The sequence below is a fragment of the Anticarsia gemmatalis genome, chromosome Z (genome assembly GCF_050436995.1).
Source record: "Anticarsia gemmatalis isolate Benzon Research Colony breed Stoneville strain chromosome Z, ilAntGemm2 primary, whole genome shotgun sequence".
Lineage (NCBI taxonomy): Eukaryota > Metazoa > Arthropoda > Insecta > Lepidoptera > Erebidae > Anticarsia > Anticarsia gemmatalis.
In genome coordinates this window covers 19714282-19738579 of record NC_134776.1, presented here as the reverse complement: position 1 = coordinate 19738579, position 24298 = coordinate 19714282, and the positions used below count along the sequence as shown (strand labels likewise).

Below are 24298 nucleotides of genomic sequence, written 5' to 3'. Positions count from 1 at the left end.
TCGAACCTCGATGATTTCAACTGTACAGAATCGTGCTACTCACTTACAAAAACTAAATCGAATTTAAAGTTTGTCTGATAATTAGTCACGATCGCACTTCAAAACGAAGTAGGTAGGTAGGTACCTATACCCTAGCAATGAGTGCTTCAATAAAATATGAATTTGTAGAAATAATATAGCTAACCTTACCTATAGCTTAACCTCAGAGATCAATCCGCGCGGCTGTTGTTAATTAAGCCACGAGCTCCTCTACTTAGGTACCTATATAGTTATTATTTTAGACGGCGGACCCAGTCGCGGGACACCCATAGTGTCAAATTAAATTACATTCTCTTGTTAATCCCAAACGTTTTCAAGATTTTGTAAAGAATAAATTAATATAGGTATTTACAATTATTTTAGAAAGAAAATTTACATCACAATGATCACACACGTGACACCTTTCCAGAGAAATAATTAGGTATTATAATAAGCTTCATTATTTGGCAAAAATTCCAAGGAAATATTTCTGAGATTGTAAATAAGTAGGTACCTACTTACTTTTATTAACAATACGTTAATTAAGTGTAAATCAACACATTTTTTTTATTATTATATGTGTATAGGTAGGTCTTACTGAGATATAGGTATTATATACCTATAACGTAGGTATCAGTTCCTAAACAGTTCCTTGTTCCCTACAGTTACTTGTATATTATAGGTACGTTTCAACTACGTAAAAAATCTACTTTTCTCGTTTCCGCTCCTCTCCCCTTTAGTGTAAACCGGGCCTAGGTCAAGAATTTGTGTGTCGCGTGAAACAAAAAAAAACGAAAGTAAGGAGTGAAATGCGATTAAAAAAATGTTATTAATTATACAGGGTGTCCCAAAACTCAACGATAATCCGAGACAGGATGAAAGGCCAAGTCATACCGGCTATAGGAAAAATAATAAAAAAATTCCATATCACTTAGTTCAGCAATAATAGACACTTTTCAAAAAAGTTGAAAATTCACACCCTTGGTCGCATTTTCAAGTTCTGTGATCACCAATGTCACAATTTCGCTGTGTTTTTTTGAATTTCGTGATCTTAATTAAATATGCTATTAATCGTATAACAAATTAATGCACAAAACATTGTTAATTTTATAAAAAAAGTTAAGTTTTAGTGAGTCATCTTTCTCAAAAATATCGTTAGTCAACTTTGACGCGTCATACTGAAAAAAAATGTACTACACTACCCTTGGCAAGTTATTTCAAAAGTTGGCGCATTTAATCAAGATTTCAAAATAGTATAACACTTGCCACTTTTCTTGCCATAAAAAATGTTATTTTTATTTGAACGAAGAGTACCCTCGCAAATGGATCGGACGCAGTGGTACAATTTTATGGCATCCTCGTTCCCCCGATCTAAATCTAGTAGATATTTTTTACTGGGAATGCAGAAAAGAAAAAGTCTATTCAAAATCAATACAAAATCTATCAGAACTTCGCCAGAAAATTGACACAGCGTCAGAAGAAATAAATGCAAGGAATTTTGATTGACCGGTGCAAAGGTCTTTTGTAAGGCGTTGCAGAGCCTGAATTCATGCCAGAGGAAAGCAATTATTTTTAGTAAAGATGTAATTGAGTCAGTCCATAACAAATATTTAATGTAATAAACATAATAGGTTATAATAATTAAAAAAAAAACAATGAACGAACCATCGATCTTATTTAATTATTCTCCTTAAACTAAAGTAATTCCGAATTGTTTTCCTCTAGCATGAATTCAGGCTCTGCAACGCCTTACAAAAGACCTTTGCACCGGTCAATCAAAATTCCTTGCATTTATTTCCTCTGACGCTGTGTCAATTTTCTGGCTAAGTTATGATAGATTTTGTATTGATTTCGAATAGACTTTTTCTTTTATGCATTCCCAGTAAAAAATATCTACTGGATTTAGATCGGGAGAACAAGGAAGTCATCAAATTGTACCACTGCGTCCGATCCATTTGCGAGGATACTCTTCGTTCAAATAAAAATAAATTTTTTAATGGCAAGAAAAGTGGCAAGTGTTATACTATTTTGAAATCTTGATTAAATGCGCCAACTTTTGAAATAACTTGCCAAGGGTAGTGTAGTACATTTTTTTTTCAGTATGAAGCGTCAAAGTTGACTAACGATATTTTTGAGAAAGATGACTCAATAAAACTTAACTTTTTTTATAAAATTATCAATGTTTTGTGCATTAAGTTGTTATACGATTAATAGCATATTTAATTAAGATCACGAAATTCAAAAATACACAGCGAAATTGTGACATTGGTGATCACAGGACTTGAAAATGCGACCAAGGGTGTGGATTTTCAACTTTTTTGAAAAATGTCTATTACTGCTGAACTATGTGATATGGAATTTTTTTTTTATTTTTCCTATAGCCGGTATGACTTGGCCTTTCATCCTGTCTCGGATTATCGTCGAGTTTTGGGACACCCTGTATACTAACTCTCTCAGGTTGATATTTTATCCGATGGGTACTAACCCATAATATCCTATAATTTAATAAACCTACAGCCAAAACGCTATGATAACAATAAACAAAACTAGTCAACACAAAATCAAGCAGGCGAACCCGCGGTTACAAGCCAGTAAATAAAATTATTAATCAACACGTGAATCTAATTAGTTTTTAGCAAATAAAAGTTAAGTTGGTAATTTGGTATACTTATTTACTTTACTCTTTAGTTGGTATATAAAGTGCAAAGCGGCCGGTGAGAACACAAGTATTCTGTCGTGAACATGATCCGAACTCTCGCTGTACTTTGCCTCCTGACTACACCCGCCTTCGGTAAGTACGACTTTTTTCCTTAGAGGTAGGTCTGTAGAGACCACGGAATTCGATGTATTGTTTTTGTAAAAATAATGATCACCAGAAAGGTTTGCAGAGAAAAAATGCAATGAAAATTCGTGAGCGGAGCTGCGCGGGTCAGCTTGATAGAAATAATTATCACTTGCTCCTACGGTGAAGGAAATCATCGTTTTGTAATCTTGTATGCTCAAAAGTTCTTTATTATTAATTAGGTTCTTACAAGCGCATTTGGTGTGATTTATTCAAGACTTAAGCCCTCCCTCGTTCGGGATAAGACCTTTGAGTCATGGGTAAGAAAAAAAAATAGCGGTTTTTCTAAGGCAGCGTTCTTTTTTCAGGAAACCAAACATGGATGGTCCCCTGAACAAAAAAAAAAGTTCGTCTGTCAGATAATGGAAAAAATTACGCGATTTTTTCTTTAAAAATATGGCTTTGTTGAAAAACCCGAAAGTCACAAATAATGACGCCTCGATCAGTCTAATTACTTTTCTTACCCCCGGTTTCTGAGTACATTTAGCGGTACTTTATCTATTCAATAGCGTTTTTGTATGAGTTTTAACGCTTCCTGAGGTACATTTAGCGGTAGTTTACCTATTCAATAGCGTTAAAACACTTTAGTCTATTCTGTGTTTTATATTTATAATTCTTGTTTCAGGGTTTTGGGAAAAAGGTCTTAAAGGTGAGTATAACATGCTAAAAACTAAACTACTAGATAACTGTCAGTGATACTTTAGTGCGATTCCAAAGCCAGACATTGTTATGGGCTTGGTATCAAGTATGATTTACAAATTTTTTGCTCTCAACTTCCTAAACCACACCGGGGTCGCGTCTGTTCGTCTATAAGATACGTCCCGCTTGAAAGCATTAAAATTAGACCTACCCAATGAGACTGGACCAATAACACACTTTTTTTGCCGATTTTTCGATGCGAATTCGACGCGATAATGTCGTAAGCTCGTAATAGCACTTCACTTCGCTTCTTTAAAGTTGAAACAATATTTTCGTCACAGTGAGGTTTGATTTCGACACCTCTACTTATGGGAGCACTGCCTTTATGGAGATGCCGCAGAACATCACGGCGGCGAGTGAGAAGGGCTGGCAGGAGGTGTCAAAGCCTGAGTTACCGCGCGGCTACGACAAGCTCGTGTTATGGTGTCCCGTCCAAGACTACACTCTGTGCATGCTCTACGATGATACTGGCTACATCGCCGGCCTGCAGATCGCTGTGAGTATTTAATAACTTCGTCACTACATAGTATAAAACACAGTCGCTTTCGACTGTCCTTCCATACGTATGCTTATATTAAATATAAACTAAAGAACGAATTTTTATGCGGGTTTTTAATGGGTAGAGTGATTTAAGAGGAAGGTTTATGTGTTAAAATTGTAAAGGCTTTTGTAAATTAACTTGTGAAATTGATCGAAGCCGGGCGCGCCGCTATAACTTTCTAAAACAAGTTATTTATGGCTCTAGTTTTTACGTTTCTTAAATATGTTTACTCTTAAACCTAGTTCGACACATCAAAGTTCGTGGGAGCGATATACAACTGGACAGTGAGTGGGTTCACGACGTGGTCAGTCACTGATGATGACGTCACTACCGAGTACCAGACTATACATCAGTACTATATATCTACGGGTAAGAACTTTACATAATATTTAAACAATAATTATCTGTAGCCCAAGCAGGAACATCTCGTCGATAGCCAGTTTTCGAATTTTACATTACCGTATTACCGTATGTCAAATAAAAGGCTGGTATCTACTGCCGTACCGCCATTCTCTACCACTATCGACTACCGACAACCGGCTAGCTTTCGAAAAAAATGTATGACACTCGGTTCGGCGCCTCTAGCGGACGTCGTAGAAACTACTTTGGCAGTACATTTTAAACGTCAAACTCGCGATATTCGATAGTTGTAGAGAATCGTGCTACAGGTTTACGTTGACTTTGGGTTCTAAGTTTTCTCAAGCTGACAAAAGTTTTCGATTCGAAGGTTGACAGCAATATTTCGTGCTACAAAAATTAGGATTCTTTTTTAGTTCCCATACAAATTGGCATCGAATTTTATACGAATACTTTTCACAATTTCATGGTGCTAGAACAACTAGTTGAGATTTCAACAATAAAGCTTTACTTGTTTAGGTATTTTGAACATTAAATACCAAAATCGCAAGAATTTGTCGATAGATTCGCATCACGAATTCGAATGATTGACATGCCAGATAGTTTTCTGTGTAGCTTTTAGTCACTGGAACGATCCGCTTTTAAGCCTTTTAGGTCACCTCTAAGAGATGAAAACCAAAATTACATTGCTTAATTTTTTATGTGCTGGCGTTATATTACCGGTTCGTGGACGCCACTCCAGAACTTGTCGGGCGCTCTTCGATACTTATACCATTCTGTCACAGTTAACGAAAATCCTTAATCTCTATTAAGGATTTTCGTTTGACGCAGCGGTTAACGTGGTCACCTCGCCGCAATAACCGTAGCGCTGCATGTGACGGGTTCGAGTCCCACCCGGGATAAATATTTGTGTGATGAGTACGAGTATCTGTTCTGAGCCTGGTTGTTAGTTTATCTATATAAGTATCTATTGAGAAGTATATGAGTATGTTAATTAGATATTTGGTTGCCATAGTACAAACTCTGCTTAGTTTGAAATCAAATGACTGTGTGAATAGTCCAATAAATATTAGGCCGAGGAAAAAGTCTTTTCGCATTATAGTACCTATGTATGAATTTGTAATAAATCTCTTTGGCATCAAGAATCACAAATGAGTACACGGTTCATTAGGTTTCTTTCAGTGAGCTCGTGAGGTACCCAAATATCGAGCTTTTTTGTGTAGAGAAAAGATTTTATTACTAGTTCATACATACTATGATGTGAAAAGACTTTTTCTCCGACCTAATACTTATATTTAAAACCAACGTTTTCTTCAGAGAGTCTGGCTAAAGACGCAGACGTCCGCATGGCGACTCGTAACGATAGTTTGCTCTTACAAGATGGGCAGTTATTCCTGGAGGGGTTCTATGGAGCTATCTACAATGTCTCAACTAATATACAAGATTTAAACGATAGTGCTTTCGTGAAGCAAGGCTGTATACCGGCTATGGGTAAGTAATGATTTTTTTCGCTAAACTTTACTTTCTTTCTATGCTGACTTAGTCATGTACAACGGTTGTGTATTTAATAGAAAAAAAAACCCGGGCAAGCACGCTTAGCAAAAAAATACGATAATTTACGTTTATTGTATGGGGACCCACCTTAATATACATATTTTAAAATTTTAGTATTTGTTGTTATAGCGGCAACGGGAATACATCGTTTGTGAAAATTTCAGGTTTCTAGCTACCACGGTTTATGAGATACAGCCTGAAGACAAATAGACTGACAGTGGAGACTTAGTAATTCCGTTTTACCCAATGGTCAAAGAACCCTAAAAATCTTCCGCGCACGCCTCATTAGGTGCGCCTCAAAATAGTTGCGCTTCGAAGAATACCTCTTTAATTATAGAATACTAGCTGACTCGCTTGCGTCCAACAAGAGAGAATGGGTGTTTTTCCCCGTTTTTGTAACATTAAAATAATTACTGGTACTCTGTTCCTTTTGGTCGTAGCGTGATTATATATAGCCTATGTCCTTTCTCGGGTATCAAAATATCTCCATTCTAAATTTCATGCAATTGGTTCAGTAGTTTAGGCGTGATTGAGTAGCAGACAGACAGACAGACAGAGTTACTTTCGCATTTATAATATTAGTATGGATATCGCTTTGAAATTGTTATTTATGTTTATCTCCAGGCAACCATTACTACTACAACATATCTTCAAGTCTGGTCTGTGCGGCTGACACAGTGTTCAGCTGGTTCCCGCTGGTGGCAGACGACCAGCTCACCGGAGTAGGCTTCACTCTCCCGGGGAAGTATACCATTGGCGACGGATACCTCGACCCCTTTGAAAAACCTAGCAATTTAGCTATTATCCAGGTAACACATCATATGGATTATTCCGACTTTAGGCACTCTGCTCCTATTGGTCGTAGCGTAATGATATATAGCCTATAGCCTTCCTCGATAAATGGGCTATCTAACACTGGAAGAATTATTCAAATCAGACCAGTAGTTCCTGAGATTAGCGCGTTCAAACAAACAAACGAACATACAAACTCTTCAGCTTTATAATATTAGTATTGATTAATAATCGTATACCAATAACCTACTTGCCACTGCTCAGAAATTCCCTTTCAGGGTTTCAACAGGCGCGGGCGGCCGTTTGAATAAAATCGGCTTAAACTTACAGCACAGTTTTACAACTAAAACACACTGGACCCTACGCAACGTGGGATATATAAAAGAGAATGTCTTCATTCGTCCAATCAATTCATTGTTTGCCAGTCTCCTTAAGTCTCATAACAATCGGTCGTCAAGTATCTACCTAGATGCTGAATTTCATGAAAACTGTAGTTCGATTCTCTACTACTATCGACTACCGACAACCGACCTGTCATCGAGAAATTTTGTATGAAAATCTGATCAGTGCCTATGACGGGCGTCGTAGTAACTATTTTGGCAGTACATTCTAAATGTCAAACTTTGGATACTCGACAGTACCGACTCTAAAGAATCGCGCTTCTGTCCACCACATTTATAATATTAGCTAATGAAATTCTTAATAGGTTCTCTTTACTGTCATTGTTATCAGATTAGTGTGCCTGACGCCCCGGAGTGCATGCAAGCGTACGCGGACGACCCCGGGGTGTTCACGATGCATACATACTTCATCGACGATGGACCTCTCATCACCTGCTCTTAGCCTGGCCACATAACACTCAATTACACCTACTTCAATAAATATTAGGTCGGGGAAAAAGTCTTTTCGCATTATAGCATGTGTGAACTTGTAATAAAATCTTTTCTCTGCACAAAAAAGCTCGATATTTGGGTACCTCACGAGCTCACTGAATGAAACCTAATGAACCGTGTACTCATTTGTGATTCTTGAAGCCAAAGAGATTTTATTACAAGTTACATACTATAATGCGAAAAGACTTTTTCCCCGACCTAATATAATCGTATTTATATTTTGTCCATGTTTTAATGTTATTCATTTTCCAAAATTCATTGAAACTATAAAACATCGAAACAGCTTTCAGGTGTTTTTTTGCTAAACCATAATATATAACATGTACAGACGTCTCTATTTACTTTCCTCGAAATTTGAGACATTACAAATAAAATATTTAGCCAATAAACTATTTGTGTTCGATAAAACCTTGAGTTTTTGAATTGAAATATAAATTGAACAGCTGCTCGACAGCTGCAGAGAGACAGTTGATATAAAATATTTGAAGAATGATGAATTTTTTAATATATACTTAATCAAGCTGAGCAACAACGCGCACGAATCTATCTTTGAGGTAAAATTACGCTTGCCTTGTTCTGTGTATGGGTGACAATTTAAAAACCATTAAGTCGTCACACATCTATGGAATGACCGCGCCAAAGATTGCTTAACCCACAGATCTTTTACCGACCGGTGACCTACTAGGTATAGATAAGTAACAAAAAAACACAATTATTCCCAACAATTTATTAAAGAAATTAACCTTCATTATTTACAAAAACATTACTGCTGACCAAATAATACGTTTGACAGAGATTTTTTGTTGAATATGCTTCTAACACAGCAGGATCAAGGTGTTCATTAATGATCGCAGTACACTGAAGGTCAGTTAGAAGGTGAGGGAGAGGAGTCTCTAATTGATGAACGGAGACTGGCTGGAGGGAATACTGCTGTAGTTTTTCGACCTCAACAGATTGTGTACCTTTCGGGCGTATGAAAACAACACGGGAGCGTATTTTTTCCGTTGCGTTGTATCGTCGCCCTTGTTTAATCCGCGCTAATGCTGACTCAATAAGAGTACGCGCGTATTGTGCGGAGTGTGATACGCGACCGAGTAGGGTACGCACACATGAGTTTAACTTCTCTGGCCAGGTCGTAACGTTTTGTAGTGCTTTTTCTAACTGTGCCGTGTCTGTGCCGGCCATTAAAGTGTACATGTGGCGTAGGACGCCGTCCTGTAGTTGTTCTTCAGTATTGAACTCCGATAGTTGAGAGTTGAGCTCTGTAGCGAACTCGTGAGGTGCGTGGCCTAGGCAGAATACGGTGCCGGTTAACCCTGAAATAGAGGAACAAGTATTACAAATCAGCTATTCTTTTGTGAAATATTTTTGGTTCCTTTTTTTAAGCTAGTTTAATGACTTTGTAGAGAAACTTTTATCAAGGTGCGCGGGTTGCGGAGGTGTACATGTATGTGTACAATTTAGAAGCTGTTCGCTACGATTTCTATTTTTTTTGCATACAAAACATCGCCGGTTTTCAAGATATTCATACATTCCAGGTCTTGCATAGCGAAGATTTTTAAGCATACAATCTGTGGCTATTGACTATGGATGTCACAAATGCTTGTTTCTTGTGGGAATCGAACCCACGACCTTCCGACGATAGTGGCGGGGCGACCAGACGAAAGCCGTAAAATAAAGGAAGACCAGTTATTTTAGACCCGTTTTTTATTACTTGCCTTGAGCTTCCAACATAGCAGCCATTTCCAAAGCAACGATAACGCCAATCTCGTAACCCAGCAGGTAGAACGAATCTTTCAACCCGGTCTTTTTCAGTAACACCTGACAACAAAAAGCAATTATTACTAAACTATCAACATAAAATGCCGTGTATTAAGTAATTAAATTAAACTTTTATCAAAGGTATAGTAATTTTATTATTCAACAGGCTTTGTAGACTTAATGGAAGTGTGATCCTGATCACAAGATCAGACGAAGACCTTATTACATGGGACTAAAATGGTAAATGGTGAAACGGGAGTATATTTCATACACCCCTGTTTACGCCTTCACGTATAACAATTTGAACGTATCTACCTATCTCCGGTTTCTGAGCACGTATAGCGGTAGTTTATCTATTCAATAGCGTTTTTTTATATGAGTTAGTTCATCTATTGATGTTATAGATAAACTACCGCTAAAGCGCTTTTCTATATGAATTTAAACGCTATTGAATAGATAAACTACCGCTAGATTTACTCAGAAACCAGGGGTACGTCTTAATATAAAAAACAGTGTCGCTGTACTTCTGTAAATCTGCCGGCAGTGTCCCGTAGAGTTTCGTTCGTATGGTCGAGTCCTGGCTGCAGCACTAGTGCAGGCAGCTTGAGTCGCTCGCACAGCACACCGAACCGCCCATGATGTCCCTCCATACCCGGCACTATGCAGAGCTTCACTTGGGATTCAAACTCATCGTCTATCTGTAAATGAATACAAGTCAAAACTTTAAAAGAAATATTTTCAAAAGGGAATGTATTTTTCCTATTTCCGAATAGCGGTGGGTACAACAATTACTACAGACCTATCTCAGACTTACTTTAAGAATTATCACGAGGCAAAGACATGCTAGAAAACAAAAGTTTAATCATTTATAGGAATATTTTCTTATAATGGTAACACCACCAAGCGAATTCTTTTAGATACATCTTTTTTATTAATATCAACACCACCTCTCTCATTTTACCATGTGTTCTAAGCCTCTTAAGTCCTAGCAATTAACCGCGGAAGTGTTTAGCCGTGCGGTTAGAGTTTCAAGCTTTCTGCTCATAATATTATATTCGGTTCGACAACAAAACCGACTCGACCCATTTCCTATTCAGCTTGTGCCGGCCGATTAAGCCCGAACTGTTTACGTGTGTAGCAAGCCTAATATACAACCACCTGTAAATGCCTGTGACTGTTCACACTTAACCGCCATTAATTGTCAGGCGGTTAGATACTATACCGTAACCACGCGGTAAGACGCTCCCGCGTTTAACCGCTAGTGGGTCTTCACGGGCTAAGACGCTACATACCATAGTAGTATTGTTGACACCACTAATGCGTAAGGGGGCTTAGACTTAGGACATACCATAGTAGTATTGTTGACTAAAGTCCTTAACAGAACAAAGTCGGTGGTCGCGAGCAGTTCGTCTGAGTCCACGTAGTTGAAGAATGTTCGTAGACCGTGGATGGGCTCCGGAGCCAGTTCTATCACCGTCTTTTCTAACTCCTGTATACTGTAATGTAAATAATGTATGATTAAAGTTTGTTAACTATCGCGGCTGTAAACATAACATGTACTAAATTGCAAGAAACAAATAATGTTTGATTTTCTAACATCATATCATTATCTCTGACTTACAACTATCGCAAACAATAACGTCATTTATATAAGAATTTTGTGACGCCGGGATTTAAAGAGGTACAAAAATAACATAATAGAAGTGGACGAAAAACCACTTGAGAGAAATAAAATTAATTTATTCAATCCTATATTATTTTGCCTCCCATTTGATGTTAAGTGACGATGAAGATGTCGATGTTACATGCCTAGCCATGAGCTATTTATTTATTCTATTTAAATCTTAATGATTTACTCAATTTTCTCGTCGTATTCGTACAACAAAGACGGTTTTGAATTCTTGTTTTATTTGTTTTAATTATAGTTTTAATGATCATCGATGATCATGAGCATCGTGAGCACGTTCTGATTTGTGGAGTAGCCGACCGTGGTGGTCAAAGTGTTAAGTGTAGATAATTTAATTTTATGAGGCGCCCATAGCCAGTTGCGCTCACCGGTCGGTAAACGATCAGTGGGTTAAGCAAACCATTGGCGCAGTCATTCCATATATGGGTGACCGCATAGTGGTATTTGAACTGGGCGTCTCCGTGCTTCGGAGGGCACGTTAAAAGTCGGTCCCGGTTGTTGTCTACTAAGATAACAGTCGTTAAGCCTCGTCAAAGCCCTCTCGGGCGGCTTGAACAACTTTGACACTAGGTTGACCACTAACCATACGACAAACAACAACAACATTTAATTTTAAAAAGAAAACAACTTACGCGTTGATAGTTAGCAATCGCACTTGTTTTTCATCATACGCTAAATTATACTGTGTTTGTAGAAACAGTCGGATCAGCTGCAGTTTGTGAAGTTGAACACTTAATTGTTGTAGCGTCATATTTCTATCTACGACGTCTGGCGTTATTCCTGTAAAAAGAGAACAGATAAAGAATGAGTTTATAAGCTTTGAAACAAGCAGGCAGCTTGTTATGAGATTTATGAATATGACGAAAAGTAGTATGTAAAGTTCGTAGCACGTTGTGTTTTATAGTTCCCGGGTATAGAGCTCTATAAGAATTACAGGACGAAAATCACGCGAGCGGAACTGCACGTGTCAGCTAGTCACTAATAATAATAGTAAAAAATATTTTGTCTAGTTAACAATTAAAAATCGAAGTATACAAATAATATTTTGTGTAGGTAATAAATTGAGGAATACTGTTTATTAGTGTTCCTACAATTTTTCTTTCAGTGTACATTGCGTAGCTTACTAGTATAAATGACTAATCGAACTATACTATCAATCATGAATCATTGAAATATACTCGTATATACGCACACAACTTTAAAACCACTACGCCAAATGGGACACTTATATTTTTAATGGATTTGTAATTATCACTGGAATCGGGTCACCTGAATAAAATTTTAGTATATACCAGGACGAAGTCGTGGCACTAATAAAGTATATGAAACTTACCAGTAAAATTAAATATTTGTTCCAACAAGGAAGACCGTGGTTTATTTTCTGAACAAGCTACATGGATACCACCGTTAGCGCTTCTCATAGCTTGTTCTAAAGCAACCATCGCACTTCGCCAGTAGGAGGCCTCTCGTATTGTATACTGAAACAAAAACATAAAATGATTTTCGAAATTTATACATTTGTGGGTATGTATGAGGTTCGAGTAAAGTATGTATAATTTTATACATGCATATAAAACTCTCTCGTTACTGAGTGACTGACTGATAAATAACGCAAAGCTGAAACTATTGAATACAAGAAGCTGAAATTTGGGATGCGTGTAATTTTGTTTACTCGCCTTTACAACATTTTTAGTTGCTGCTCCACTCTTATTAGTCACAGCGTGATGTTATATAGCTTATGGCCTTTTTCAATAAATGGGCTATTGAACACAAAAAACATTTATAATTGGAATAATTTCCTGAGATCATCGCGTTCAAGCAAACGGGCTTTATATAATTGGCGTAAGTTAGAAATCAATGCAAATCATGCATCAAGTGTTCGTTATCTTGACGATTCGTCCCTGGTTGCACAATTCTCATAAATGCTAATAAACTTACTTGGTCTACTTTAGGTAAAGTAAGCATCGTTGCTGGAAGCTGATCGCGTACTCTCTTTAAACACACGTCCTTGCCGATAGAATTGTCACCCATATTTAGTACAGCGAAATATCTGCAATTAAAAAAAAGTATAAAGTATCGGTTTATTATAAAAATTAAATCATTCATTCGTTTAGGTTAATTACAGACATCTTGATACCCAAATGCAGGAGATGAACTTATTGCCAGTTAGGAAGGTAGTGCCAATGAGAAGAGCTGGCAAAACTTCTGACATACATAAAATCAGGTCTTCTTCCCATAGGGGTAGGTTAAGAGAACACCACTTGGTACGATCCTTACAAACTTCTCTTGTCTCATTCACATCCATACGTCTTGTCATACTGTACGACGCACCTGACCTTTTTGCAAGACCACCTATTTTTTTACCCATTACTATTTCATTTCTTGTCAAGGGTCTCCCCCCCCCAAACGAGGGAGGGGTTAGGCCTTGAGTCTACCACACTGACCAAGTGCGAGTTGAGGACTTTGACATGCCTCAAGAAATGAATTTAACAAATTTTTAGGTATGCAAAATTTCCCATATGGAAGTTATATTTCACCGTTAGAACAAGTGATCATTTCTAACACACCACTGATATAAACATAAAAATAATGAACTTACCTTAAATCAGAACACAATTTTCTTGACATCGAATCTAAGTCAGCGATGATTCGTTCTTGTGATTTAGTTAAAGAGTCGTTTGAAGTGACGTAGATGCCCTCTACCGGACCCATGGCTAAGGCATTGATGATCAAGCGACACACGTCTCCTTGATGGACCAGCTCTTCAGAAAATAGGTAGGCGTGGACGCCACGGTCTCTCCATACACTGAAATGAAGTCAATTATATTATAGTACTTTGAGACTACAAACTGATTCTCGGCAAAATATGTAGTCGGTTCTTTATAACAAAAGAATCATGTCAGCGACCGGTAGAATACCTTTGAAATAAAGTCATTACGTATAAGACTGTACTGCTTAATTATTTTTTCCCTACACAGTGGAAAAATAATTCTACTAATATTATAAAACAGTTTTCTGAGGACCTACTAGTGCGAATTGAAGCATTCACATACTGTGGGATAGCTTATTTATTGAGGAAGGCTATAGGCTATGTAACATCTCGCCACGGCCAATAGGAGCAGAGTACCAGTATAAAATGTTACAAAAACGGGGAAATTATGACCCATTTTCTCTTATGTTACGCAAGCGAAATTGCGCGGGTCAGCTAGTATAATATAAATTTCCTTGCGATACAAGAATCATTCTTAGTGTGAGAGTAGTAAAAGAAAATCTAATAGTCGAAACATGTCGTAGATTTATTTTTTAAATATTTAAATACATTACCGTAATTTATGAAGTAGGTAAGGTGTTTGTTTTTGGACTCGTATGTACATTTTCTTGACTCCTCTGGCGGCGAGCATATCAGCTAACTGAGGACCCAGCGTTGATTCATTGCATAGTATTAGGTGACAGCAATCTGCATTGTATTTCAACCTGAAAAATGAATTTAATTGAATTAACTTTTGGTTGTTGTCTACAACAAAAATACCAAAAATATGGATAAAACGTGTTATGAAAGTTTTATCTTATAAAAGCTTACGGGAATTAACGCGAACACGCATGTTACGACCTACGCCGAAACGTTAGGCATTCCAAGGTAAAATGCGTCCTGCGTTAATGCGTCATTAATTTCCGTTTCCTATTAAATATCCTAAATCTCTTTGACCATGACGTAAACACCAACAAAATCGCGATCATAAGAAAATATGCATTAACCTAGGCATTGCTTCAACATCCTGTTTCATCTGCAGCAGCACTCGACCACGGTGCTGACTCTCAGCCAGGAGCCTGAAGGCGCGCGTCACCTCTCGCGGTTCATACGCCACACGCGACAACGGACGCACGTAGCCACGAACAATACCATCGCTCAACATTTTATGTAAGACCTGTAAGTTTACAATAAGATATTACTTTCTAGCACTTTCTTATGATACATTTTAAGTCGATACTAATGAGTTTCAAAAGTTTGTTATTTAAAATATGCTGCAAATATTAGTGCCTACGATGCCCACAAGAGGCGTTGATTAGATTTTATTCTTAATCTGTCGATAGCTAGCCGGTTGTCTATAGTCGATAGTATTAGGTTGCTGTGAATAAACTAAATAACTATTTGTCACCCGTTTCCCGCAAATAAATGATTTTAATTGATTTTCTTTTAGCGAGGATTACCATAGTTAGAACAGGGGTAGATTTATAAAATTACGAAGATCAAAATATTTACATATACATAGTTAGGTATAGTAACTTGTTTTGATTTGAACTTCTATAATGCCTTCGAGTACATTCATCATGTATGTGTGTATCAAAACCCAAGCCTTTTGGAATAACTACAACCTAATTTAAAATTTTGCAGGAGAAAGAAAAGCAGAATATCTTCTGATTTTAATATAATTGTTATTATAACTACCAGTGCACAACAAGGAACTACTCTAGGTCCACTCTTTTTCAGAAATTCTAAGAAGGTACTTACTTTGGTTTCCTTTATATTTTCACCATTTAATAACGATGTGAAGTCCACAGAAGCATAGTGCCTCTGTCCCGTTAAGCTATTCATTCCGAAATTATAATAATCTCTGTTTGTTAGCTGAGATACATCGTAACACATGCCATTGATGGACACGCAAGTCATAGTCATCTGGAAATAATAAATTATAATAGTATGTACTATGTAGTACTAGTATAAATATATGTATATTGATAGTACTGAATGACTGATGGACAACGCACAGCCGAAACTACTGAGCGTCGAAAATTTAAATTTGGCATGAAGATTCCTTAAAAAGTGTAGAAGAGTACGAGAAGAGTTTTGTAAATTTCTCCTCAAAGGGAGTGAAATTCTACGCGGTAGAACCCGCGGACGGGTGGCTAGTTATGTATAAAATAATGTAGATAACTAATTAAACCTACTGTATGGACGTAGATGAATACGCCGGTAGGGGAAGCTCTAGAAAGACATACTCAGATCATATCAGTGACGTCTTGCAAAAAGGACAGTATTCGTTTTCTTCTTTAAAGGTCTTTGAGTGACATTCTGAGTACAGTAGCTCGATTCACAGCTACTATCGACTACCGACAACCGACCTGTCATCGAGAAATTTTGTATGAAAATAAGATCAGCGCCTCTGACGGGTGTCATAGGAAACATTTTGGCAGTACATTCTAAATGACAAAATGTCGATAGCTAGCCGGTTGTCGGCAGTCGATAGTGGTAGAGAATCGAGGTACTGTATACAATACGGCAGTAAAAATGTATGGACGATACATACATAATGACGGGTCAAGCCTTAAATTCAGTAAAAAAACTCAAATATTGTACATTTACTTACGTGTTTCAGATCATCTCTCACACAGCTAATAACAATGTGAACTCCTTGCCCTTTAGTCAGTAACTGTACCATATCGCAAAAAGACCCGTCTCGGGAACTACTGATGTGATCGGCTAGAAACACATGAATAAGTTTAAATATGATATCTCTGATAAACATAATTATATACTTCTAAATACATTCTTATAATATTTAGATAACAGCAACCAGGCTCAGAACAAAATGCTCGTCACACAAAGAGTTGCCCCGGGTGGGATTCGAACCGAAGCGCCGCGTGTGCCCCCACACGCTACGGTTATAGGGGCGAAGTGACCACTATAATCACTGTGCCAAACGTGCAGTTAATACCAACAAATGACTATGACAGTCTCCGTGGCGCAGTGGTTTAAGCCGCCACGAGAATACCTTTGCGCCGGGAGGTCGTGCCCATTCCCAGAGATTCCCAGCTGTGCTTTGTGTCCGCTGTTTGTATGTTTGTAAAAGTCCCCGCGACTCAAGAGCAATTCTTAATGAGGGAGTTGTTATTTTATTGAAGAAAAATAAATGTATAGTTTTTCAATACCTTGTAACTTCGGGAACAGTTTACGTAAGAAGTTCTTCTTGCGCGCATCACTGACTGTGGCGAAGACCTCGCAGTCGTACGCTTGTGCAATAGATATAGCGGCCTGACCCAGCGCGCCGGCTCCCCCGTGGACCAGCACCCTGGATCCTGCCACTAGAGCATGCTTTACTCCCTGTAAATAGATAACACAGAATAAATTAGACTTGCTACACACGTATTGAGTTATGTATTAGGTCGGGGAAAAAGTTTTTTCGCATTAGTAGGTATGTATGAACTTGTAATAAAATATTTTCTCTACATAAAAACGCTCGTTATTTGGGTACCTCACGAGCTCACTGAAAGAAACCTAATGAACCGTGTACTCATTTGTGATTCTTGAAGCTAAAGAGATTTTATTACAAGTTCATACATACTATAATGCGAAAAGACTTTTTCCCCGACCTAATATGTTTGGTTTGGCATTAGTCATCTAACAACAAAGCCGATTCGACTCGCTTGTTCGGCTTGTGCCGATCGTTTTCTTCTACACAAATTCGGTTACTGGCGAACCGAATATGTACTTGTAATATCACATAGAATGGAGTAAGGGACTAGAAAGTATCGAATTTTAAAGCAATTACGTGTACTGTGTCCATTTATAATTAATCTCTTTTATTTTTACAATTACTCACACGGCTTAGACACTGCAAACTACCAGTAGACAATACACTATACCGAAATACATTGTATTGTATAACATGTTAAGGTTGATTGACCAGGCATATGGTAACAAACTACATATAATCATATTAAAATTAATCATATTATATACTAATATTGTAATATACTAATTATACTAATATTATAAAGATGAAGAGTTTGTTTGTTTTGTTTGAACGCGCTAATCTCAGGAACTACTGGTCCAATTTGAAAAAAAATTCCGCGTTATATAGCCCATTTATCGAGGAAGGCTATAGGCTATATGGCATCACGCTACGACCAATAAGAGTAGAGAACCAGTAAAAAATTACAAAAACGGGGAAAATTATGACCCATTCTCTCTTATGTTACGCAAGCAAAGCTGCGCGAGTTAGCTAGTCAAATATATAAGTCAACTATTGCTACACACTTCTCATAAACATAAAACATAAACAAGGACATCTCGAATACTACTTTAATAATAGATTTTAACAGTACAATTGACACAGTGGTTTAAAATTCCGTTGATTGTTACTTACAAGGCAGTAGAAGGCCTGCAAGTACGCGAGCGGCACGGTGGCGGCGTCTTCGAGGCTCCAGTGCGGCGGCACCGGCCACAGCAGCTCGGGCGCCGCGCGCACCTCACTGTTCGCCGCGCCGCACGGGACTATACCCATCACACGCTCACCACTGTAACCAAAACCAATACGAATTAAAAAAATAGTTTGAAGTAACTAACCTAGCCGATTGCTAAGCTAAGCTAAAAATAACTCTCTCCTGGATTTTTCGGCCAAACAGTGTATTCTCTTATTCCGGAAAACCAATACGAATTAGGTACATAGTTTTAAGTAGCCAACCTAGCCCATTAGTGAGCAAAGAATTGGATTTTTCGGTCATACTTCTTCATTTTGAAAAGAGACCCTTTGCCCAGCAGTGGGACATCGATGAGTTATTTTTTTTATCTACAGTAGGTAATAAGTTAACCAGCTTTCACAATTGTTGACTTAACGAATTTATAAGTGATGTTTAGAAAAGCGTATAAAGATGTGTAAATTAGATAGATTTATCACAAAAAGAATCAACATCGTCGCATACTGGGTTTTCTTTCACGATTATGATATTTCCTCGGAATGTAACACAAAATTCAATCAAATAACATGGTTTTGTGATTAGCAGTTTAACCGTTAAAATTTAAAAAACCGATCTGAGAGATAAAACCTTTCTGTATGTTAAACGTTAAAATGTAAGAGATATTTGCCAGATATTACCTTTCTGTAATCCCACTGAAGTCTGATCCGTAGCTTTTTTCGAAATGTTGTTCTGTGAATCCATTACCCTTAGCTTTCTTGACGTCACTAGTGTTGACGCCAGCGTAGTGGACCTGCAAGCAATCAAGTAAATTAATATAGAAAGTCTCATAGAAATTGGTCTATATCTTTTCTCTGGATGTTAGATCATAATTTGTCTGACATTTTTGCAAATTTTATGGTAATCAGACCGGCAGCTTAGCGATTAATTTTAGCCTGGGGGAAGATTATTTTCTAATTATCTTCCACCCGCAGTTTTGTCCGCTTAGAAAGATTTTTCAATGTCAAAAGCATCCTACGTGTTTACCCGTAATACAGACTACTAGTTTGCAAGATTTCGTCAACATCCGTTCTGTAGTTATAGCGTAATTCAGTGACATATCCATCCAAACATACATCCTGTCGCATTTATAATATTAGCACAAATTACTTACTTTCACAGTGACTCCAGGTCCCGTTAATTCAGGAGCTTCCACCCAGTTCAGAGACTCATAATCACCAAACCTTGCACATTGTAACGTCACATTCTTACTCACTGCTGTGGTCTCCTTCACCGGCAGATAGTACTCTCCTCCCAAAGTACCCTGGAATAAAAAGACCAATCAACTAATGATATAACTGATTGTGTTCAGTATCGTCGTAATACGATAGTATTGAAGTCGTAGGTACTATGTGCATGGATGTTAAAGTTAAAATTCCTACATAAAACGAATATTTGGGGTCTGATTTCTTGTACTTTCGAACGTTGAATAAAGACTGTCATGCCACGATATGATCTGCCATTTCACATCTACCAGATTTATGTTAGTTAGATTAACTAATGGAATTTTGGCAGATCTGAAAGTGCTGCTACGTCAGCAAAGGATTTATAGTGACAAGCAAAAACTGAGTTTCACACCGATCCTGCACAAAACCCAAAGCATTTAAATATGCAATAGGTACGCAAAATATTGTTTAAACACTGCTACAAAAAATAATGATGAATATATAATTCATACTCACATTATCAACAACATTAAAAGCAAGATCAATATCGGCAAATTTCTCTTCAACATCATTCCCATCAGTGACTTCCACAAGGTACAAGTTCTTTCCAGAATCCTTTCTCCAAGCACGTATAACATCTTTGACACCAGACGGCGAAGCACAAGGAGTTATCACTAGCAAACGATGATTAGGCAAGAGACTCCCAAGCACAGATTTCAGAAATTCAAGGTCTGCATTATTTCGAACAGTTACAGTCGTTATATTTGAAAAGGTTTTAGGTCCCCAACGAAGTAATTGTAATTGTGACGTATTTCTGCTTCCAGTTTTTGTGTAAGAGTGTGCGGATAGGACTCGGTGATACGAAGTTTTTCTTGTAATGGTGGGAGTGGTATTTTCTTCGTTTATTACGAATTGATCGGGAAGTAGATGTTGCTGTAGTTTTTGATGAAGCTGTTGAATAACAAATATTAAAATATTAACGCTTTTAGTGTTAGTTTTTTGTTAATAATAATTGGATTTTGAGTCTACTATTCATGATAATATACTTGGCAGGTAAATAAAATATACTATCGTCATGAGTTATCATGGACTTGATGACCTTTGCTGCTATGCGCGGTCTATGCTTGCGTGTAATTTTGATACTAGTAGTAGCTGCCAACTTTATATCAAATTTAATCAAAATGTGTCCAGCATGCAAACCATGAAAGTCTAATATAAATGCGGACTATTGCAACTATAATATTACGGGACTAGTGGGATAGACAAAAGGTTTAAAAAGTATTTTCCTTACTATTTCATCAACTGACAAGTTTTGTACAATAATCAAATCAGCATGCTCAAATTCGTCACCATTTAACACCATTTCTCGAGTGACTTGCTTATAATTCACTTTAATTTTAAACAAATTGTTCAACAAATCACTTATTCCGTTAAATACAGTTCCTTCTTTGATTTCATCCACTATACCAACAACGGTTATAGCCTTTTTGTTCACATTTTCGGCTACAATCTGACAGTATATTTCGAGAGATGAGGAAACCTGTGGATATTTAAGACACTCAAAAAAATGATTTTTACACATGAACATCATGAGTAACATACAATATAAGTTCATTGAGTAATGAATTGCACTTTTAGTAAAATATAGTACATTTTAATACAGTATGAAATCCAATATCTATCATAATAATGTGTAATAGTTTTTACCGAAACAATATAGTAACTAAACGATAATGATTTACGTATGAAAGTCAAGCAATAACAGTCAACTTAATGAATATAATCTAAATAATGATATACCCGTCTACATTTTTAGTCGGAGCACGGATTATTATAAATAGCACTAAATTAACTCGGTAAGAAATTGGATCAACTATAATACCTCCAACTCAGATTGGAAATGGGGAACAAATCTCAAAATTTTCAAAGCCATCTTATTTTCATCAACTGGTGATAAGTTTTCAAACTTAATATGTTCCATTAATATTCCTCCACATCTGAAACCGAGAACAAATACTATTAGTACCAATATTTAAGTATAACAAAGATGTGATACATTTTTACGTATAAATAAATTAATGGCGAATAAATATTAGGTTGGGGAAGAAGTCTTTTCGCATTATAGTATGTATGAACTTGTAATAAAATCTCTTTGGCTTCAAGAATCACAAATGAGTACACGGTTCATTAGGTTTTTTTCAGTGAGCTCGTGAGATACCCAAATATCGAGCTTTTTTGTGTAGAGAAAAGATTTTATTACAAGTTCATACATACTATAATGCGAAAAGACTTTTTCCCCGACCTAATATATAAAATCGCGCCTTATTTCCATAGGGGTAGAGGGCGTAGAGGCCAACGTGTATGGATAATGCCGCAACACGAAATTTGAAAACCATTTACCTGGTTCCAAAATCATCAGAAACTGTAGCATGTAGATTATCAAGCTTCACATCAGTATTTATGTACTTATTATGTTCATTAATATTGATGGATATCTTCCTAATGTTCGCAGGTAGCGTGACGGCGTGGTGTGGTTGTCGGAGCACGTTTATTTGCAGCAGGCCGTCCAGGAGAGTTACCCAGTTGTTACTCCATGTTAGGGAGGCTTCGCTCATACTCTCGTTTATACATTCTATACTTTTGAACTCGCCACTGTAACGTAAATTTATTTGGTAGTTAGTTATAGTTTGCTCAATTTTATGAATATAAGAAGTGGGGATTGAGAACAATTTTTGTAAATGTATTACGATTTCAAGATTTTTTAGGTGTAAATGCGTAAAATGAGCACGGGGTAGTTTAAGACACATTTACATCTAAAAAATTGCTCAGTCTAATGCATTGCTTCGTATATAATCGCGAGGCAAAGCGCATCAATCAAACACGGTGCAACTAACAGTTTACAATGATTTAACAATCGCAGGAGCACAAAATCTAAGATAATCCATAAAAATCTTAGTCGCGCGGTTATAAGCTTGCAAGTGCACTAAGTTTATTTTTATGCTTGCCCTCTTAGAGTTTAATCAGGGCGTTTTTAAACCATACATACATTAAAGACAAGAGTAACCCCCGGAGACATGTCATGTAGCGACTATTGAAGTCTTGAAATGTTAATCTCACCTATAATAATACATGACACAGGCAAATACCTACAAACTTAATTCTAGCGCTAAGCAAAACATCGTAAAATAGCTACATATCTCTTACCTATACAAATAGTCTCTATCGTAGAACATCTGATAGACATCTTTAGTAGTATAATGTTTGACAATAGTTTTCTTTTCTACTGGACTGTCTGTATCTTTCACGTCTAAGGGTGTTATAAAACCTGTGATCACCTTGGAACTGTCGGCCAAAACCTGCAATGGAAATACAAAATAAATAATTATTAAAAGCTTAAAAGTTATACGGTTACCAAAAAGGCTTACCTATTCATAAACACACTATAAACCTATTTTAGTTAAAAAGCTACTAAAATATTTTTTTTCTCTTTCATTTCGCTAAGGAGTGAAAGAAACAAAACTCTTTATAATCCTTTCATAACTTCTTATATTTTTATGAATGAGAGGGTTTGTCTTTAACTATGTCTACGCAGAATTTAGATAAACATGGATTCTGTCAAAGACTTTGAACTCAACTTAAGTCAGCTATGTACTCATCAGCCTAGACTTTCTTCCAACTATGTTGGATTCGGCTTCCAGTACCTGATGCAACTGGATACCAGTATTTTACATGGAGCGACTGCCTATCGGACCTCCACAACCCAATTTCTTGGGTTATACCTAACACGACACCCTTCAGTAAAACTGGTAATTATCAGACTTTCAAGCTTTTGACTACTTGCCAAGCCGACTAGCCGAGACCAACAATTTAACGTGCCTTCCGAAACACGGAGGAATTCAATATGTATAAGAAGCCCATTCACGGAACAACCTCGGCAAGCGTAGAGATTGAGATCGATCCGTGCGGCTGTTGTTAACTAAGCCACGAGCTCCTCTATCTACTCGTAAAATAAATAACATTATTTCATCAACGCAGATAAATATAAAAGCTGGCCTGCCGGTAACGACGTGACCATTGTGCCTTAACACATCACACTACGAAGAGCAATAATAAATATTAGGCCGGGGAGAAAGTCTTTTCGCATTACAGTATGTATGAACTTGTAATAAAATCTCTTAGGCTTCAAGAATCACAAATGAGTACACGGTTCATTAGGTTTCTTTCAATGAGCTCATGAGGTACCCAAATATCGAGTTTTTTTTGTGTAGAGAAAAGATTTTATTACAAGTTCATACATACTATAATGCGAAAAGACTTTCCCCGACCTAATATAAAATACTATACAAAAATTACGTATTTCAAAATTTACAAGATACCTCGAAATACCCAGCTCCTCTATGTATAGCGACGCTAAGTTTCAACTGTCTTCTGTCATGCAGTATCGGCTGGGAGAAGAACTGCACTTCTTTAAACTCCACGCTTAGCTGTTTCTTCGGCACTCCTAGTATCATGGCTAACGTGTCCCATACTAAGGTTAGGCTGCCAGCAAATGGGTATATGGTTTTGCCTGAAAATATTAATATAGATTGACTTAGAATAAAAGTAGATTAAATACAAAAGAGTGTCACGCGCCGCGGTATTTTTCCTCATCATCGTCGACCGGCAACGTACCCGGAATGCTGGCAGCTCTGCCAAGTTAATAGAAATTAGTGTTGAAAAGAAATCGGGCCATCTTTAATTTAAAGGTTTAGTTGT

General features: G+C 37.2%; 2 protein-coding genes across 2 annotated transcripts in view; one reads left to right on the top strand and one right to left on the bottom strand.

The window, feature by feature from the left end:
* The first annotated feature begins 2718 nt into the window (after positions 1–2718).
* Positions 2719–7978, top strand: LOC142986612 (uncharacterized). Its single transcript, XM_076135148.1, has 7 exons — positions 2719–2809; positions 3486–3509; positions 3841–4055; positions 4343–4469; positions 5775–5948; positions 6636–6820; positions 7536–7978. Exons 1-7 carry the CDS (start codon positions 2761–2763, stop codon positions 7644–7646), a joined length of 885 nt encoding a protein of 294 aa, XP_075991263.1. The 5' UTR covers positions 2719–2760; the 3' UTR covers positions 7647–7978.
* A 456-nt stretch (positions 7979–8434) lies between these two features.
* The window catches only part of LOC142986737 (fatty acid synthase-like), a 28934-nt gene continuing 13070 nt past the window's right edge, over positions 8435–24298 (bottom strand). Inside the window, exons 18-39 of the mRNA XM_076135350.1 lie at positions 23920–24110; positions 22748–22899; positions 21944–22195; positions 21426–21540; positions 20966–21083; positions 20060–20217; positions 19492–19641; positions 19019–19131; positions 18286–18440; positions 17073–17240; positions 16511–16623; positions 15655–15819; positions 14901–15070; positions 14517–14618; positions 13744–13950; positions 13083–13194; positions 12478–12622; positions 11777–11924; positions 10806–10953; positions 9982–10155; positions 9415–9517; positions 8435–9012 (exon numbers count right to left, since the gene is read on the bottom strand). Of these exons, the coding sequence (XP_075991465.1) occupies positions 8435–9012; positions 9415–9517; positions 9982–10155; positions 10806–10953; positions 11777–11924; positions 12478–12622; positions 13083–13194; positions 13744–13950; positions 14517–14618; positions 14901–15070; positions 15655–15819; positions 16511–16623; positions 17073–17240; positions 18286–18440; positions 19019–19131; positions 19492–19641; positions 20060–20217; positions 20966–21083; positions 21426–21540; positions 21944–22195; positions 22748–22899; positions 23920–24110 (3737 nt within the window). The remainder of the gene's footprint in view (positions 9013–9414; positions 9518–9981; positions 10156–10805; positions 10954–11776; positions 11925–12477; positions 12623–13082; positions 13195–13743; positions 13951–14516; positions 14619–14900; positions 15071–15654; positions 15820–16510; positions 16624–17072; positions 17241–18285; positions 18441–19018; positions 19132–19491; positions 19642–20059; positions 20218–20965; positions 21084–21425; positions 21541–21943; positions 22196–22747; positions 22900–23919; positions 24111–24298) is intronic.

Coding starts and splice junctions, on each gene's coding strand:
- LOC142986612 (XM_076135148.1), top strand. CDS start 2,761: ATGATCCGAACTCTCGCTGTACTTTGCCTCCTGACTACACCCGCCTTC. Junction 3,510..3,840: donor TTGGGAAAAAGGTCTTAAAG/GTGAGTATAACA, acceptor TTTTCGTCACAG/TGAGGTTTGATTTCGACACC. Junction 4,056..4,342: donor TCGCCGGCCTGCAGATCGCT/GTGAGTATTTAA, acceptor TCTTAAACCTAG/TTCGACACATCAAAGTTCGT.